At 46.1% G+C, this 17,500-nt stretch overlaps 1 protein-coding gene across 1 annotated transcript in view; it reads left to right on the top strand.

The window, feature by feature from the left end:
• LOC134861104 (arf-GAP with GTPase, ANK repeat and PH domain-containing protein 1-like) overlaps positions 1–17,500 on the top strand; it is a 70,284-nt gene that overhangs the window by 156 nt on the left and 52,628 nt on the right. Inside the window, 7 exon segments of the mRNA XM_063878113.1 lie at positions 1–907; positions 909–1,133; positions 1,135–1,232; positions 1,234–1,277; positions 13,786–13,844; positions 14,180–14,267; positions 16,425–16,439. The exon segment at positions 1–907 is cut by the window's left edge and continues 156 nt beyond it. Of these exon segments, the coding sequence (XP_063734183.1) occupies positions 464–907; positions 909–1,133; positions 1,135–1,232; positions 1,234–1,277; positions 13,786–13,844; positions 14,180–14,267; positions 16,425–16,439 (973 nt within the window). The 5' untranslated portion in view covers positions 1–463.

Below are 17,500 nucleotides of genomic sequence, written 5' to 3'. Positions count from 1 at the left end.
CTACCCGTGCGTAATGGAGAGCCCGGAGCTGTCAGACTCCCGGTGCTGAAGCACTTCCTGCCCGGGGTTTCTCTGAGCGCTTTTCCACGCGCCTGCTGCATCCAGATGAACTCGCGGGGATGAGCCCGGAATGCGCTTCCTGCTTCAACGTTTGCACATCTGGAGGCTCAGAGCCCTGCAGCGGGAGCCTCTGCGCGCCGTGGAGGAGCTAATACAGGTCTAACCCGCGGAGGGGGTGGGGGCGGAGAGAAACTGCCACTGGGTCTCAGCTGCGTGTAGGGCTGCAGGAGGGAGAGGGCTTTTTTGGCACAGGGGAGTGAGTAGAGAGCAGCAGAACTCCTGTTCCACAACTACAGGATCCGTTGAGAGCGATAAGGACACACAGATGAAGGCTGGAGAGGTCTGTCAGTAGAGGAGCCCCCCCCACCCCAGACCCTCAGGAGAACCTCAGGGTTTCTGTGGGATGTTCCTGCTGGACGGCGCCTCTGACAGGATGGAGCGTCAGAGGAAGACGGTGTACCGGATCTCCCTCACCTTAGTGAAGAGGGAGAGCCTGGACCAGGACGAGCCCCCGGCGGAAGGGGGGGGCCAGCAGAGGCTCCTGGAGCAGCTGCAGGAGGTGGAGGACGAGCAGGAGGAGCTCTCTAATGGCGTCATGAGGAACTTCAGGACCTTCAGTACCGGCCAGCTGGAGCTGGGGAGGCTGAAGATCGCCAGGAAGCTGCGACTGGGGAAGGAGAAGGAGACCCCCCCCAGACAGATAGAGACCCCCCCCACAAAGATGGACTGTCAGCAGGGGGAGTACAGGCTGAAGGAGTGCTCAGCGGAGAGGAAGCTCCTAAAGGCGAGGAGCGTGGAGGAGAGGACTAACGGGCAGACCAGCCCCCCCGAGACCCCCCCCATGAAGCGCCCCCCCCGGCCTCCTGCGCCGCAGCTTCAGCTTCAGGCATTGGACGGGCGGCGAAGTGGAGACCCCCCCCAGCCCTCGCCTGGACCCCCGGCGGCAGAAGAGCCGGACCCTGGAGGTGGGGGCGGTGCTGAACAGGACTCCGGACCCGAGGCCAGAGCCGAGCCGCAGGAACCGGACCCTGGACAACAGCGACCTGTCTGGGGGGGGCTTCCTGCTGCGCGGAGGGGGGGGGGCGGTCTAGCGAGAGGCGGCTGGTTCGCTTCTTCAGCGGCATCTTCAACCGGAGGGAGGGTGGGGGCAGCCCTGCCGGCAGCAGGAGGGGGGGGGCAGTCCAGCAACGAGAGCATGAACGGAGGCAGCAGCGAAGGTAAAGTCCACTTCCTGTTCGGGGATTCTACTTCCTGTGTATGGACATGTACTTCCTGTTCGGGGTCATGTACTTACTGTTCGGGGTTATGTGCTTCCTGTTCGGGGTCATGTACTTACTGTTCATACTTCCTGTTTGGGTTTATGTACTTCCTGTTCGGGGTCATGTACTTCCTGTTCGGGGTCATGTACTTCCTGTTCAGGGTTATGTACTTCCTGTTTGGGGTCATGTACTTCCTGTTCGGAGTCATGTACCTCCTGTTCCTCTCTCAAAAAAACTTCTTGGTCACTTAGTTTGTCTTTTGTAGTTCTACATCTCTTGTAGTTTTTGTACTACTTCCTGTCTGGTTCATGTACTTCCTGTCTGGCTCATGTACTTCCTGTCTGGATTTGTTGGTAGTTCTGCTGAGTCTACAAACGTCTTGCCTCCCTCTGTATGTGTTTTTGTGTGATATCTCGGTGTCTCTGAGGTCATCTGATTCTGTAGTTCTGCGTCTCTGGTTTGTAGTTTTTCGAGTCTTTGCAGGAGTTCTGCGAGTCTTTGCAGGAGTTCTGCGAGTGAGATTGAGCAGAGTCAGCGACTGTTCTTTCCTACCCTTTAATCCCCTCTGACCCCCGCAGACTCACCTCGGGGCCTCTTCGGGGGTCCCAGACCACAGGTCGGGCCCCTCTGTGTTTACTTAGCTCTTCAGCTTTGAGTGCAAACACCGAGGCTGAAACATGGTGTGTGTGTGTGTGTGTGTGTGTGTGTGTTTAGGACAGCAGGGTGATGTTTGTCTTTCATTTGCTCTCAGTTTGAGGCGATTTTAAAGATGCGTAACTCGGTGAAAACAGAGAGGCGGGGCTTGGGGATCGTTCTCCCAGCGGTCTGGAAAACCCTGGAGTCCGTCCGCTTCCTCTTTCCGACAGACCAGTGGAAACCTGCGGGGAAACAGGAAGACGGACAGATGTGTTTTTCCTCTCAGGTCTAATTCAGGAGCGTTTCAAAATAACCTGTGCATCTCGTGTGCAGACTCTCTGACTCAAGAAGACTCTTCATCTCTTGAGGTGGACTTCTGTCTCCTGACAGTCCTTTAGGTTATTGGGGACATTTGCATCCATCCCAGCTTTAATGTCTTCTCTTGCAGTTTTGCGTCTCTGTTTCAGTGCTTTTGGATATTTTCTGGTACTGATACGTCTGTTTTGCTTCTTTTCAAAGGGCTCTCTGAGTCTCCTCCACATGATTTGACTCAGTGGGATTCCAGTCTGTCCTCTCCCGCTCCTCTGAATGTCCTCAGACAGGTCTCTCAGCCTGATGAAACCGGGTGGTGTGTGTGTGTGTGTGTTTGAGGGGGTTCTCGCATTGTTGGGATTCCTGAGAGGAGGTGGAGGTGTCTGCAGCACACACACACACACACACACACACACACACACACACACACACACATACACACACACACACACACACACACTGACCCCACCCTCCCCTGACCTCACTGTCTTAATGCAGTCTGATAGTGAGTGTCTACAGTGGGGGAATGTGTGTGTGTGTGTGTGTGTGTGTGTGTGTGTGTGTGTGTGTGTGTGTGTGTGTGTGTGTGTGTGTGTGTGTGTGTGTGTGTGTGTGTGTGTGTGTGAAAGGGTGTGGTGGTGGGTGTGTATTGAGGGCGATATATGTGTGTGTGACCTACATCCGCAGCCGTGCAGAAGTAATGCACTCTACCCTCGGCTGCCAATTACTGAGACTACTTTTGCATGCAGCTATCTTTCTCTGACACACACACACACACACACACACACACACACACACACACACACACACACACACACACACACACACACACACACACACACACACACACACACACACACACACACAGATCAGATGCTGCATGTTTCTCCTCCAGATGAAGCGAGCTGTTTCTTAGCTTTGATCTTTCTCTCTCCCTTCACACATAAACTACAGCTACACACACACACACACACACACACACACACACACACACAGTCTCTACAATAGGATATAAAAGGGAGAAAATCCTGTTAGGAGAAAAAGCTGCAGGGACTCGTCCATCCCTCCTGGTTTCCTTCCTTGCTCCCCTTTCCTCCTTTCTTCTCCCTTCTATCTTCCCAGCTTTCATTCCTCCTCCCTTTTCCCTCTGTCCTTTTTCCTATTGGTCTTATTTCCTTTCCTTTTCCTATCATCGCCTTCCCTCCCTCTTGTTTCTTTTTATTTGGCTCCTTCCTTTTTTCCTTACCTCCTTCCTTCTTGGTTGCCTGATTCTCCTCCTCCTTCCTTCAATATCTCCTGTTACCCCCTCCTGTCCTTCCTCCATGTTCTTCCTCCCTTCCTCCTCTCTCCTTGTGTCCTCTTCTCTCCCCCATTATTTCTGAATCCTCTCCTCAGTTTTCCTGGGACTGAGTGGAAAATCTGAGTGTGTTTGCTTTGTTTGTTATAAACCAACAGGGTCTTGTAAACAAAGTCTCGAGACCCACAGTTACCTGAGGAGGGGCTTCAGTGCAGGAGCCGAGGATTGTGGGAAATCTAGTGGCACAAAGCCTGTCCTGGTTCTGAGTCTCTGACCTACTGGGACTTTGTTTCTGTCCGTCCAAGTGTGTGTGTGTGTGTGTGTGTGTGTGTGTGTGTCTGTGTGTGTGTGTGTGTGTGTGTGTGTGTGTGTGTGTGTGTGTGTGTGTGTGTGTGTGTGTTAGATGAGCCACAGTCTCACACTGATGTCACTGTTCTGTGGTGATGTCACTGTGTTCTGTGGTGATGTCACTGTTCTGTGGTGATGTCACTGTGTTCTGTGGTGATGTCACTGTTCCCTGGTGATGTCAGTGTTCCGTGGTGATGTCACTGTGTTCTGTGGTGATGTCAGTGTGTTCCCTGGTGATGTCACTGTGTTCCATGGTGATGTCAGTGTGTTCCCTGGTGATGTCAGTGTTCCGTGGTGATGTCACTGTGTTCCGTGGTGATGTCAGTGTGTTCCCTGGTGATGTCAGTGTTCCGTGGTGATGTCACTGTGTTCCGTGGTGATGTCAGTGTTCCGTGGTGATGTCACTGTGTTCTGTGGTGATGTTAGTGTTCCGTGGTGATGTCACTGTGTTCCCTGGTGATGTCAGTGTGTTCTGTGGTGATGTCACTGTGTTCCCTGGTGATGTCACTGTGTTCTGTGGTGATGTCACTGTGTTCTGTGGTGATGTCACTGTGTTTCCTGGTGATGTCAGTGTGTTCTGTGGTGATGTCACTGTGTTCCCTGGTGATGTCACTGTGTTCTGTGGTGATGTCACTGTTCTGTGGTGATGTCAGCAGTGGCTCAGTCAGTAGGGGCTTGGACTGGGAATCATAGGGTCGCCGGTTCAAGTCCCCGAACAGACTTGAAATATGGAAAGTGGACTGCTACTTGGAGAGGTCCCAGTTCACCTCCTAGGCCCTGCTGTGGTGCCCTTGAGCAAGGCACCGGACACCTCCAATCCCCCCTCCCCATTGCTCCCCGGGCGCTGCACGATAGCTGCCCACTGCTCCTAGTACTAGGATGGGTTAAATGCAGAGGACACATTTCACTGTGTGTGCTCTGCTGTGTGCATGTGACAAATAAAGAGGGTTTCATCCTCCGATTCTATGTCACTGTGTTCTGTGGTGATGTCACTGTGTTTCCTGGTGATGTCCGTGTGTTCTGTGGTGATGTCACTGTGTTCCCTGGTGATGTCACTGTGTTCTGTGGTGATGTTAGTGTTCTGTGGTGATGTCATTCTGTTTCCTGGTGATGTCACTGTTCTGTGGTGATGTCAGTGTGTTCCTTGGTGATGTCACTGTGTTCTGTGGTGATGTCACTGTGTTTCCTGGTGATGTCACTGTGTTCCCTGGTGATGTCAGTGTTCCGTGGTGATGTCACTGTGTTCTGTGGTGATGTCACTGTGTTCTGTGGTGATGTCACTGTTCTGTGGTGATGTCGCTGTGTTTCCTGATGATGTCACTGTGTTCTGTGGTGATGTCACTGTGTTCTGTGGTGATGTGACTGTTCTGTGGGGATGTCACTGTGTTCCGTGGTGATGTCACTGTGTTCTGTGGTGATGTCACTGTGTTCTGTGGTGATGTCACTGTGTTCCCTGGTGATGTCAGTGTTCCGTGGTGATGTCACTGTGTTCCGTGGTGATGTCACTGTGTTCCGTGGTGATGTCAGTGTTCCGTGGCGATGTCACTGTGTTCCCTGGTGATGTCAGTGTTCCGTGGTGATGTCACTGTGTTCCCTGGTGATGTCACTGTGTTCCCTGGTGATGTCACTGTGTTCTGTGGTGATGTTAGTGTTCCGTGGTGATGTCACTGTGTTCCCTGGTGATGTCAGTGTGTTCCCTGGTGATGTTAGTGTTCCCTGGTGATGTCACTGTGTTCCCTGGTGATGTCACTGTGTTCTGTGGTGATGTCACTGTGTTCCCTGGTGATGTCACTGTGTTCTGTGGTGATGTCACTGTTCTGTGGTGATGTCACTGTGTTCCCTGGTGATGTCACTGTGTTCCCTGGTGATGTCACTGTGTTCCCTGGTACTTGATGGAACTCTTGAGGGAGCTTTTCGGCTTGAATCCTGCTTGTGCTGAACATAACTGAAGTGTGAATTTAAATTAGCTACTGCAGACACACACACACACACACACACACACACACACACACACACCACACACACACACACACACACACACACACACACACACACACACACACACACACACACACACAGTTATTAGCTGGCAGAGGTTGTTCTGGGGTCAGAGAGCATGTTTGTATCCTCCTCCTTACTTCCTCTGCAGACCTAAATTGGACCTTGTTGCAAGTGTGTGTGTGTGTGTGTGTGTGTGTGTGTGTGTGTGTGTGTGTGTGTGTGTGTGTGTGTGTGTGTGTGTGTGTGTGTGTGTGTGTGTGTGAGATTAAGGTAGTTCTTCACAGCCATTTTTGTGGTAAAAATCTTTTTTTTTTGTCATTGTGTGACTTGTACTACTTTTATGGATGCTTAATCTTGCAAAAGAACACTACATTTCCCATGATGCAACTTGGTATTTTAACATCCAAATACATCACCATCTCTCTGAAACGTAAAAAGTATTTGTAGTTTATGACGCACTACATCCCATAATCCTCCTCTGGCTGAGCCGAATGTTAGCGTACACACACACACACACACACACACACACACACACACACACACACACACACACACACACACACACACACACACACACACACACACACACACATCATGCAGAAGCAGTGTTTTGTAGAACAAAGGGAGCTGTAATCAGAGAGGAAGCTGCAGCATGGAAAGATGCTAATGAAGCTGAAACTGTCATGTTGCTGCTTTACTCTACCACACAGATGTTAGTCTTCAGAAACACACTCAGAATAATTCAGTGATAATTAAGCACATTTTAAAAAGCAAGAATCTAGTAAATAAATATTTGTCTTGCTCAATTTGAAGATAGATTACATGTCATGACAGACACACACACACACACACACACACACACACACACACACACACACACACACACACACACACTGAGGGTAAACCCCTCTGTTACACATGCTGTCTAACTCTGCCTTTACACAACTAAGCTCTGATTAAATGGACACCTAATACCTCTGATCCTGTGTGTGTGTGTGTGTGTGTGTGTGTGTGTGTGTGTGTGTGTGTGTGTGTGTGTGTGTGTGTGTGTGTGTGTGTGTGTGTGTGTGTGTGTGTGTGTGTGTGTGTGTGTGTGTGTGTGTGTGTGTGTGTGTGTGAGATGATCTCGCAGTTAGTAGCTGGTGGTGTTTTTTTTATTTGGGATGAAAGAAACCAGGGTGATGCCAACAAACTGTGTGTGTGTGTGTGTGGGGGGGATGGTTCAGCATGACTGATTAAAAGGCTGATATTTAGGTCAGTGTGTGTGTGTGTGTGCATATAAAGCTTATCATGGTTTGAGTGTGTGTTGGTGTTTTATCTTCTGGAATGTGTGTGTGTGTGTGTTGACACCCTGACGTATATATTAATAAAATAGCTTTCAGTTTATGTTCTCGTTCTGAACAAGTCATGTGTTTCCATCAGCTTTAATTGATGGCTCTTTAAGACTACATTACCCATAAGCCCTTGGCCACATTAAGCATTCCAAAGAAGATTAAAACATCCCAAATTGACGCAAAATTTAAAAAGAAAATGTAAATAAAGCAGATCATAAAGTCAGCTTCCTCACAGTGAGTAGGGCTGTCACGTTACGTTGAGAATCGATTTTGACCAAATAACTTGTTTTTTAACGAATTAAACAAATATAAAATATTTTATTTCATTATGATTATTATTAACATAACTCACAAACAAGCAGAAAAGAAAAGAATCCCGAAAGTGCAGTAGGCATGCGAGGGCTAAAAAGTAAATCCCACCAACTGCCCCCGCCCCGGAAACAGCCTGATGGAGTCGGCTGCCGCGGCTCAGTGCTCTGCCACAAAAATGGAGGCCAACGGCGATCAACCTGCGCGACATGAGAGACGAGTGATAACCCCTAATCACAGGAGGAGTTCCATATGGAAGCACTTCGCATTTTGGGCAGAAGGCAAAACTATGGAGAAGGACAAAGTGGTATGCACACTGTGCGACCCTGAGTTCCCATATCACAGCGGCACTGCAGCTATGAGGGGGCAGACTCAGTGTGTTCTGGTCCACGGTCTGTTGTGGGACTGTAGCGATCCTGCGTGTTGGCTCAGTGAAATATGTTCAACCTATTTGTATGTGGGCTAGTCCTCAAGTGAATTTTAAGTGTTATTTTCAAACTGTAACCATCGCCTGTCTGTGTGAAGTGTGTTTCATAGTTATTGGGAAACAGCCAGGAGCCTGCAGTGTGGTTCCTCATCGATGTTGTGGCAGTCCATACTGCTCATTGTTTTTCGAGAACGCTCCTGTTTGTTATACACGAACTTCACGCAATAAATAATCAGACATGCTGACCTGTACGTCTCTTGCGCCCTCTTTGCGTTCGTCCTGATGGCAGTGTGTTGGCCTTTATTTTGAAGATTGAAACGTAGACGTGGATAATCGATGCTACAGAAAATGTAAGCCTAAAAACTCGATTGTGATTTCTTCAGAAAGTGACAGCCCTAACAGTGACATCTCCCCCCTGCAGAATGAGCAGCTCTGTGATTGTTGGTGAGATGCATCCTGGTAGACGTAGTCCTCCTTCAGGTTTTAGGCTCCCTGCAGCTTTATAATAGATATGTCCTCACATTGTTGTACATATTAAAATGTTGTTTCTTAGGCCTGACACACACACACACACACACACACACACACACAGAGCAGATGATAAATGGTGGTTCTGCAGCGTCTCTTATGAATGGCGGTGTCAGGCGCTGTATTTTATTATTCTTAATGTGTGGAGGAGAACTGACGATGGTTTATCCGCTGTCAGAGCCTCGCTGTGCTCTCTCTAGCCTCCTGTAATAACCATTTCTTTCTGTGGGGGGGGGGTTAGCATTTATTAAAATGCTCCCTTTGCAGCGCAATAAGTCTGTGTTTAATGCATCAGTATTTCCCACTGTGTGAAAGGGTTAGTGCACAGAAATATGCTGGTAGAAGAAAAGGTTTTCTACAGGAAGAAGTGTGTCTGAAATAAAAACAACAATTCATAAAAAGCTGAATATATATAAATATAGTGTACAAATGTAACTGAGAAAAATGTCAAATAAGGAATAAAAAATCTATAACTAATAATAATCCTCAATAAAACACACAAGATATTAAGAAATGAAATAAAAGAGCAGTTCAAACATCAGGCCCAAACACATGAGCTTTAAAACAGACACGAGTCGTGTGTGTGTGTGTGTGTCTAACACATACAGCAGAACAGGTGTGTGTGTCGTAACCTGTCGGACAGGTTTAATTAACGGCGGACACACACATCTACACACACACCCAGAAAGATAAAGGTGTTCCATCCTTCAGGTAACAGGTGTGTAGTGTAATGTGTGATGAATGAGCTGGAGACGCAGCGAGGAGAAGGATAGACATTATTCTGCTGCTGTGTGTCAGAGGGAGGTGATTATCACACACACACACACACACACTCACTCATAATACACCCTGCCCTGAGGGGACAGCCACGCTCCACCCGTGACCCCAGTGTGTGTGTGTGTGTGTGTGTGTGTTAAAGACAATAGTGCCATTATAGCTGTCAGAGTGTGTGTTTGCATCATCCATTCAAACCTGCATCACCTAGGGGGAGGGGTGTGTGTGTGTGTGTGTGTGTGTGTGTGTGTGTGTGTGTGTGTGTGTGTGTGTGTGTGTGTGTGTGTGTGTGTGTGTGTGTGTGTGTGTGTGTGTGTGTGTGTGTGTGTGTGTGTGTGTTCCAACATGGGATTATTAAAACATCACAGATTCCTCACACCACACGTGAACAGAGAGGCGTTCAGGGTTCTGCGTAATTATCAGCGTCTACAGCAAACCAGTTTCTGTGTGTGTGTGTGTGTGTGCAGGTGCTTCAGATTCCCAGCATGCCTCAGATTCCCAGCATGCCTCAGTGTTTGGATGTAATGGTAAGGTCAGTGTGTGTGCAACAGGACAGCTGACTCACATGCAGGAAGTGTGTTTGTTCTAAAGGAGTTCTTTATTTTCAGCCTCTGTTTTCTCTGTGATTGTTCTGTTCTAATCTTTTCATAACAATTGTAGTTTTATTTGTTTTGATTAGGCTTTATGTTGAATTTGTATTTCATTTCTTTTATATTCATATTTATTTGGCAGTTGGTTTAATTTAGTTGTTTTATTTCAAATGTATTTTATTCTCAGTTTTATTTTTGTCTCCACTATTTATTTTCTGGTAGTAAAGATATGGATGTGCAGTTTGTTTTGTCTCCTTTGTCTGTCCTCTGATCTTCCTCCTGGGGTCTGGAGAATGGGGGGGGGACTGAGACGCTTTACTTTGAAAGGGCCTCTCTGTCTCCACTTCCTGCCTGGATTAAAGATGGAGGAGGTTTTCCTGAGACGCTTTACTTTGAAAGGGCCTCTCTGTCTCCACTTCCTGCCTGGATTAAAGATGGAGGAGGTTTTCCTGAGACGCTTTACTTTGAAAGGGCCTCTCTGTCTCCTCTTCCTGCCTGGATTAAAGATGGAGGTTTTCCTGAGACGCTTTACTTTGAAAGGGCCTCTCTGTCTCCTCTTCCTGCCTGGATTAAAGATGGAGGAGGTTTTCCTGAGACGCTTTACTTTGAAAGGGCCTCTCTGTCTCCTCTTCCTGCCTGGATTAAAGATGGAGGTTTTCCTGAGACGCTTTACTTTGAAAGGGCCTCTCTGTCTCCTCTTCCTGCCTGGATTAAAGATGGAGGAGGTTTTCCTGAGACGCTTTACTTTGAAAGGGCCTCTCTGTCTCCTCTTCCTGCCTGGATTAAAGATGGAGGAGGTTTTCCTGAGACGCTTTACTTTGAAAGGGCCTCTCTGTCTCCTCTTCCTGCCTGGATTAAAGATGGAGGAGGTTTTACTCCCTCAGCGCTCGCTCTCATTTCTGAGTTTCTGCTCCCTTAGCGACGAAGATCCATCTGTGTCTCCTTCTGCTGTCCTGGTTTCATATACATCCTCCTGTTTCTCTTCCTCTTCCTCTTCTTCTTACTCCTGTTCCTACTCCTCTTAGTCTTCCTCCTTCTCTTCCTCATCCTCTTCCTCCTTTTCCTCCTCTTCCTCTTCTTCCTCTTCATCTTCCTCCTCCTATTCCTCTTCCTCCTCCTCCTCCTCCTTCTGTTCCTCTTCCTCCTCTTCATCTTCCTGCTCCTCTTCTTCCTCCTCCTCCTCCTTCTGTTCCTCTTCCTCCTCTTAATCTTCCTGCTCCTCTTCTTCCTCCTCCTCCTCACACAGTATAATTAAAGGTGTATTTAGGAGGAGTCCATCTCCCCATTACTCCTGATAGGGGGGTTACTGGGACCAGTGAAGGGGTACTGATGGGGGGGGGGACAGGAAGCAGCTGGATCAACATCCTGCCGGGTAAAGGGGGGGGGGGGGGGGGGTCAGTGGCACAGGCGGCGTCTGTATAACCTGAACAAAGCAACGCTGTGTGAACGCTCTGCATTCTTTACACACACACACACACACACATACTCACACACACACACACACATACACTCACACACACACACACACATACACACACACACACACACACACACACACACACACACACACACACTGGCATCAGTACTAATTATACTCCAAACGCTCATCTCTCTGTGGGCTTTTATTGTGAAAGGATGACCCCCCACTTCCTGTTTTCTCTCTGTATCTTAGCAACATCTGCAGACAAACAGCTGTTTGTTCCAGAGCAGGAAATAAAGTGAGGATAGAAACCATTATTCATAAAATATATACTAAATACGAAATACAATCAGTGGTTTTTACTGATTAAATACCACATATTTTAAGAATGACTCACGTAATTGTCTTTAATAATATTCGTATATACTTTAGGAAAATACAGATTTAGGTGGGAAATTTGAAGGGAAATGAATGCCATTTAAAGTTAAATAAAATATTATTATTAGTAATACAAAATAATAATAAAGAAGAATTATTAATGAGACAAAACAAATATTAATACTTATAATTGTACAGAAATAAATTCCCTTTGATATTGTCCTTCATTCACAGTAAGGAGGAATGCACAAATAATATCTGATTCAAGACTTAATTTTATATTAAAAGATGGATAATAAACTCAAATTTACAATAAACATAGATATTTTGTGGGATTAAAAGCCTGAAATGTGCAAGAAAAACCTCAAAACTTTCAGAGAAAAACTCAAAATAATTCTCTGCATTTTATTGAGAAGAGTTTCCGTCACTGACACAGAGTCTGCTGATGATCATAAAGAGGACCCCTGACCCACTTCACACCGACCGGGGGTCAACGTATGAAATAAAATAAGTGATCATACTGATTACAGACATTATAAAATGAAGTAGTCAAATAAATATCCTGTACACAAATAAACATAATCAGTAAACAAATAATTATAAATAACTCGAGTTAAAAACACACACACACACACACACACACACACACACTGAGCAGATGTGTGTGTGGGAGGAACATCACCCCCCCTCATTTCCCATGACCCCTCAGCCTCTGGATGTTACATCAGCCTCAGCAGAGATGGAGTCTCTGGGTCTCAGGGTCTCTGGGGCGCTGGGTCTCTGGGTCTCTGAGTCTCTGGTTCTCTGGGACGCTGGGTCTCTGAGTCCCTGGTTCTCTGGGACGCTGGGTCTCTGAGTCCCTGGTTCTCTGGGGTGCTGGGTCTCTGGGGCGCTGGGTCTCTGAGTCTCTTGGTCTCTGGGTCTCTGAGTCCCTGGTTCTCTGGGGTGCTGGGTCTCTGGGGCGCTGGGTCTCTGGGTCTCTGAGTCTCTGGTTCTCTGGGACGCTGGGTCTCTGAGTCCCTGGTTCTCTGGGGTGCTGGGTCTCTGGGGCGCTGGGTCTCTGAGTCTCTGGGTCTCTGGGTCTCTGAGTCTCTGGTTCTCTGGGGCGCTGGGTCTCTGGGTCTCTGGGGCGCTGGGTCTCAAGGTCTCTGAGTCTCTGGTTCTCTGGGGCGCTGGGTCTCTGGTTCTCTGGGGCTCTGGTTCTCTGGGGCGCTGGGTCTCTGGTTCTCTGGGGGTCTGGTTCTCTGGTTCTTTGGGGCGCTAAGTCTCTGGGTCTCTGGTTCTCTGGTTCTCTGGGGCGCTGGGTCTTTGGGTCTCTGGGGCGCTGGTTCTCTGGTTCTCTGGGGCGCTGGGTGTCTGGGTCTCTGGGGCGCTGGGTCTCTGGGGCGCTGGTTCTCTGGTTCTCTGGGGCGCTGGTTCTCTGGTTCTCTGGGGCGCTGGGTGTCTGGGTCTCTGGGGTGCTGGGTGTCTGGGTCTCTGGGGCGCTGGTTCTCTGGTTCTCTGGGGCGCTGGTTCTCTGGGGCGCTGGGTGTCTGGGTCTCTGGGGCGCTGGGTGTGTTTTCCAGGATTAGCTTTCAGTCATTAGCCGTTAGCAGCCGGCATCAGGAGGTTTGGTTATGTTGGATTGTGATGCGTTCAGGGAACATTAGCATTGGGCTAGTGAAATATAATGCTATCATGATGTGTTCAAATGTAGACTTAAAAAAAGTAGTGTTTTTTTTGGGATCCAGCTTTTTTTTAGGAGGATTAATGAGCCGTTCAGTGTGCTAACAGTATGCTAATGCTAATACAGCAGGGTATGTTGAAGAATGTTTTTTATCCTTATACCACATGTTTATCTCACTTTGGTCTCTCTGTTTTCCTGCTTCACCTCATGTCAGTGAACTCAGCTATGATGAAGCTCTTCCTCCTCCTCCTCCTCCTCCTCTTCCTCCTTGTTAGCAAGTTAGCGTGTCACGCTCGAGAACAGATGCTAACAAGTCACAATAAAAAACTCTCTGACAATTTGATCTGAGCATTTTGACAAGTAGATGTCTCGTTACCGCGCCGCACTTGAAGGCACCATGGGTCCATTATATTTGATTGACAGGTGTGTGTCTCTGTGTGTTTCAGATGCGTTCGTGAACAGTCAGGAGTGGACGCTGAGCCGGGCCGTACCAGAACTCAAAGTGGTGAGTTTAAATTATAAATAAAAATGAGTTTCATTGTCATAATAAGAAATACAAAATCAAATTCAGATTATTTTAAGTTTAATGACGTTTAAAAAATGTATTTCTAAAAATATCTATTCTTATTTTTATTGTTATTTAATGCATTACTTATAGGTTTGATTTATTTTTCATCATAATTGGGTAAAATAAATTGGATTAATACCAACCAATTAAATAGAAGAATTGCCAAACGAATTGAATTTCATTTAATGAACTTAAAACCGTAACACCTACAGTAAAAAAGAAGAATTAAACAAATTATATTTTGAATATTAATCTGACGTTCTCTCCTGCAGGGCATTGTGGGTAACCTAGCCAGTGGTAAGTCGGCGCTGGTGCACAGGTATCTGACGGGGACGTACGTGCAGGAGGAATCACCTGAAGGTAAGGAAATGTTTATCAATAATTAATAATTCTAATATGTATTCTGTCTTCAGAACATCTGGCTGCATCTGTTTCACACTCAGACAAAAATAACAAGAATATTTAAAATATGAATAAATATCTTTCCCCCTGTTTGAAAGACCTAAAATAAAAAAGGTCAAAATCATTTCTATATGTGCCATTCTTCACCATTATGTCGTTTAAAAGGTTCAGTGTTTAATTCTCTCTGTAAAACTATAATTTAACACCGTCAGATTTTCAAAATAAAACAACATTTCCATTGCACTAAGCCTTTATTTGTACTCGTTTCCTGCAGAAATGTTTCATATTCCACCTTTAAAAGCTGTTTTCTCTGAACGCTCTCCATGCACGCTCTCTTAAATCTTTCATCCCGCTCTCTGTGAGGAGATAAGAAGTGGAGCTTCCTCTACAGTCGGACCATATTCCTTATGAAATATTAAATCACAATCCCCGGGCGCAGACCCACTTCTGCTCAACCTCGCCTGGTGCCTTTAAATATTTCACATCTCCGGAAGTCCTCCTGTCTTTTATCTCCTAATGGATATCACACAAACACTTCAATTATTAAATCCTTTTACTATCAGAGGTCAAACATCTAGTCCATGCTTTTATTGTGAAAGGGTTGTCGGTAGTGAGGTCGCTCGTTCAGGCTTTTATTTTGGTAGGCTAAATATTTATTTTTGGTTTTACATTCAATAAAATCCATGCCATAATACCCAACAATGCAACTTTCTGCACAGGTCTTTCAAAATAAAAGCCGCCAAGGATCGTTCTCCTGTCTTTTACAGGCTTTTACTTTGAAACATCGTTTGTGACTTATGGTAAGCGCTTTGTAGATGGACATTATGCTGGATTACATCTAATTTTACAGATGATATTATTATTTTATTAGTGCTAGCTGATATTAAAATGTTTGTGGTTTCCTCTCAGGACTGTATTTGGAAATATCCAGACAGAAAAAAGCATAAGAACTGTGTTTATGTCTCAGTGTCCCTGCTCTATCAACAGGTAATGAACCCTCTCCCTCAGACTGCAGCTCGTTAACCTCCTGACCTGTGTGTGTGTGTGTGTGTGTTTCAAACCTTCAAACTCAGTTTATTCTGGAGGAAAACTCTGACGGGAGCCGCCCAGAAAACCAGATTTACCCCGGTGGAGAAATACGCCTCCAGAGTTCAGAGCAGGAGAACGTTAGGGTGCTTTTATTGTGAAAATCTGCAGGAAAGCATGCAGAAAAAGACGAGTGTATGTCGCATTATCTAATGCATCTCGATTATATTCTGCAGAACGTGCATGCAAACACTTCTTAGTGAAGGGGAATCCCCGGACTGTTCCTGAAGAACACAGAATAAATATTTGCTGCAGCGGTGACACGTTTTATTTTGAAGCCTCTCTGCCAAAAGAAACACACACACACACACACACGCACACATACACACACACACACACACACACACACACACACACACACACACACACACACACACACACACACACACACACACACACACACACACACACACACTCTTTGATCTGGAGGAAACTGCAGCTCCTAATTAAATAAAAAGTCCCTGTGAGTCTGAAGTGTTGTTGTGAATTCCTGGAGGCTAAAAATACCCACGCTGCATTCCCATGGCGAGCGACCGGGGGCCGCAGACCACAAACCAGAACCAGAAATATTCCGAAAAACTGTGCTGCGTTCAGGGACCGTAAGGAGTCCAGGTTTCCGTATGAAGAAATGAATTACTGCCTTTATTTTAGGCTGCAGATTATAAATCAGACTGAATGTTTTGGGGGCATTTGTGCATATCTAAGTACATGAAGAGAAATTAAATTGTAAAAATAAAGGCAAGTATTCCCCAAAATATTATATCATAAAAAGTGTGTAAAAAAGAAATACAGAAAATGCAGAAAAAAGAGAAAAAATACTTTAAATATTCCTTTAATAATTGGGTATAATGCCGGGGTATAAAAGGTACGAAGAGGTGAGCCGGTGCAGCCAGGATGCGTCCTCTCCTCCTGCAGGTGTTTCACTGCTTCCTGTTGGCTCTTCCGCTCTGTGTGCTGTGACTGCATGATAACTGAGGCTCTGTTTGCTTTCCTCTTCCTCCTCTGCTTCTGGGCTGCCTTTAAAACTAGCTGACGTGGATGCAGGTAACTATCCTCCTCTTCTTCATCTTCATTTTCCTCCTCTTCCTCTCCTCCTCTGATGCTCCGTGTTAATCAGTGCTGATCAGTTTGGTAGCAGCTAATACAAATTATTTCCAGGGGTTTAACGAGCAAAACACGTCACAATTTTCTGTAAGTGGAGAATAAAGTTTACAAAGAGAAGAAGTTAAATATCTAATGTGTTTTTTCTCTCAAGGAAAAATAAAAAGTAATTCTTAAAAATACAACTTATGTTCTTAAGGTTTTAATATACATTTAGAGACCTGTAAGGTGATGTTAAAAACTCAAATTCACAGCATGGATTTTCAAAATAAAAGCCCAGAACACATGTGTTAAACTCACAAAGGTGGAATGTTGTAGTTTCTTTTCTTACTTTTTACCTTTTGTCCCGTTTTAGTTGTTAAGATGAGTTGTGACATCCAAGTTTCTTCTCGTTAAATTCTGAATTTAATCTCTGAATATGTCCCAGAGATTGTATAACATTTTTTACCTTTTGCCCCAAAATGAGTGTAAATCACTTGCTGCTACCAAACAGAGAGGGGTGGATTTGATTCTGAACCTGAACGTGTAGTTTCATATGTTAGCATGTACACACACACACACACACACACACACACACACACACACACTTCCTTATTCCCAAATGTTGGATATATTTCTGCCCCCTGACACATCGAGAGGTTGCTTTAAAAAATATCTGCAGCTCTGTGTGTGTGTGTGTGTGTGTGTGTGTGTGTCTGTCTGTGCGCGCGCACCCTATCATTACTGTAGTAAGTGTGGTTTTGCCGCTCTCATACTTGTCCCCAGAATAACGTCAAGACTTTTATTTTTAGTCTTTCACCGCTTCCTGTAAAGAAGATGTTTCATTCCCACTGAAGTGTGTGTGTGTGTGTGTGTGTGTGTGTGTGTGTGTGTGTGTGTGTGTGTGTGTGTGTGTGTGTGTGTGTGTGTGTGTGTGTGTGTGTGTGTGTGTCGTACCTGCAGAGCTTCATTCTTCACATTCTGCCTCATTACATAGCACCATTACTCACACTGTTATCATGCAC

This window comes from Eleginops maclovinus, chromosome 24 (genome assembly GCF_036324505.1).
Source record: "Eleginops maclovinus isolate JMC-PN-2008 ecotype Puerto Natales chromosome 24, JC_Emac_rtc_rv5, whole genome shotgun sequence".
Classification (NCBI taxonomy): Eukaryota; Metazoa; Chordata; class Actinopteri; order Perciformes; family Eleginopidae; genus Eleginops; species Eleginops maclovinus.
This window is presented reverse-complemented; position numbering and strand designations above follow the sequence as displayed.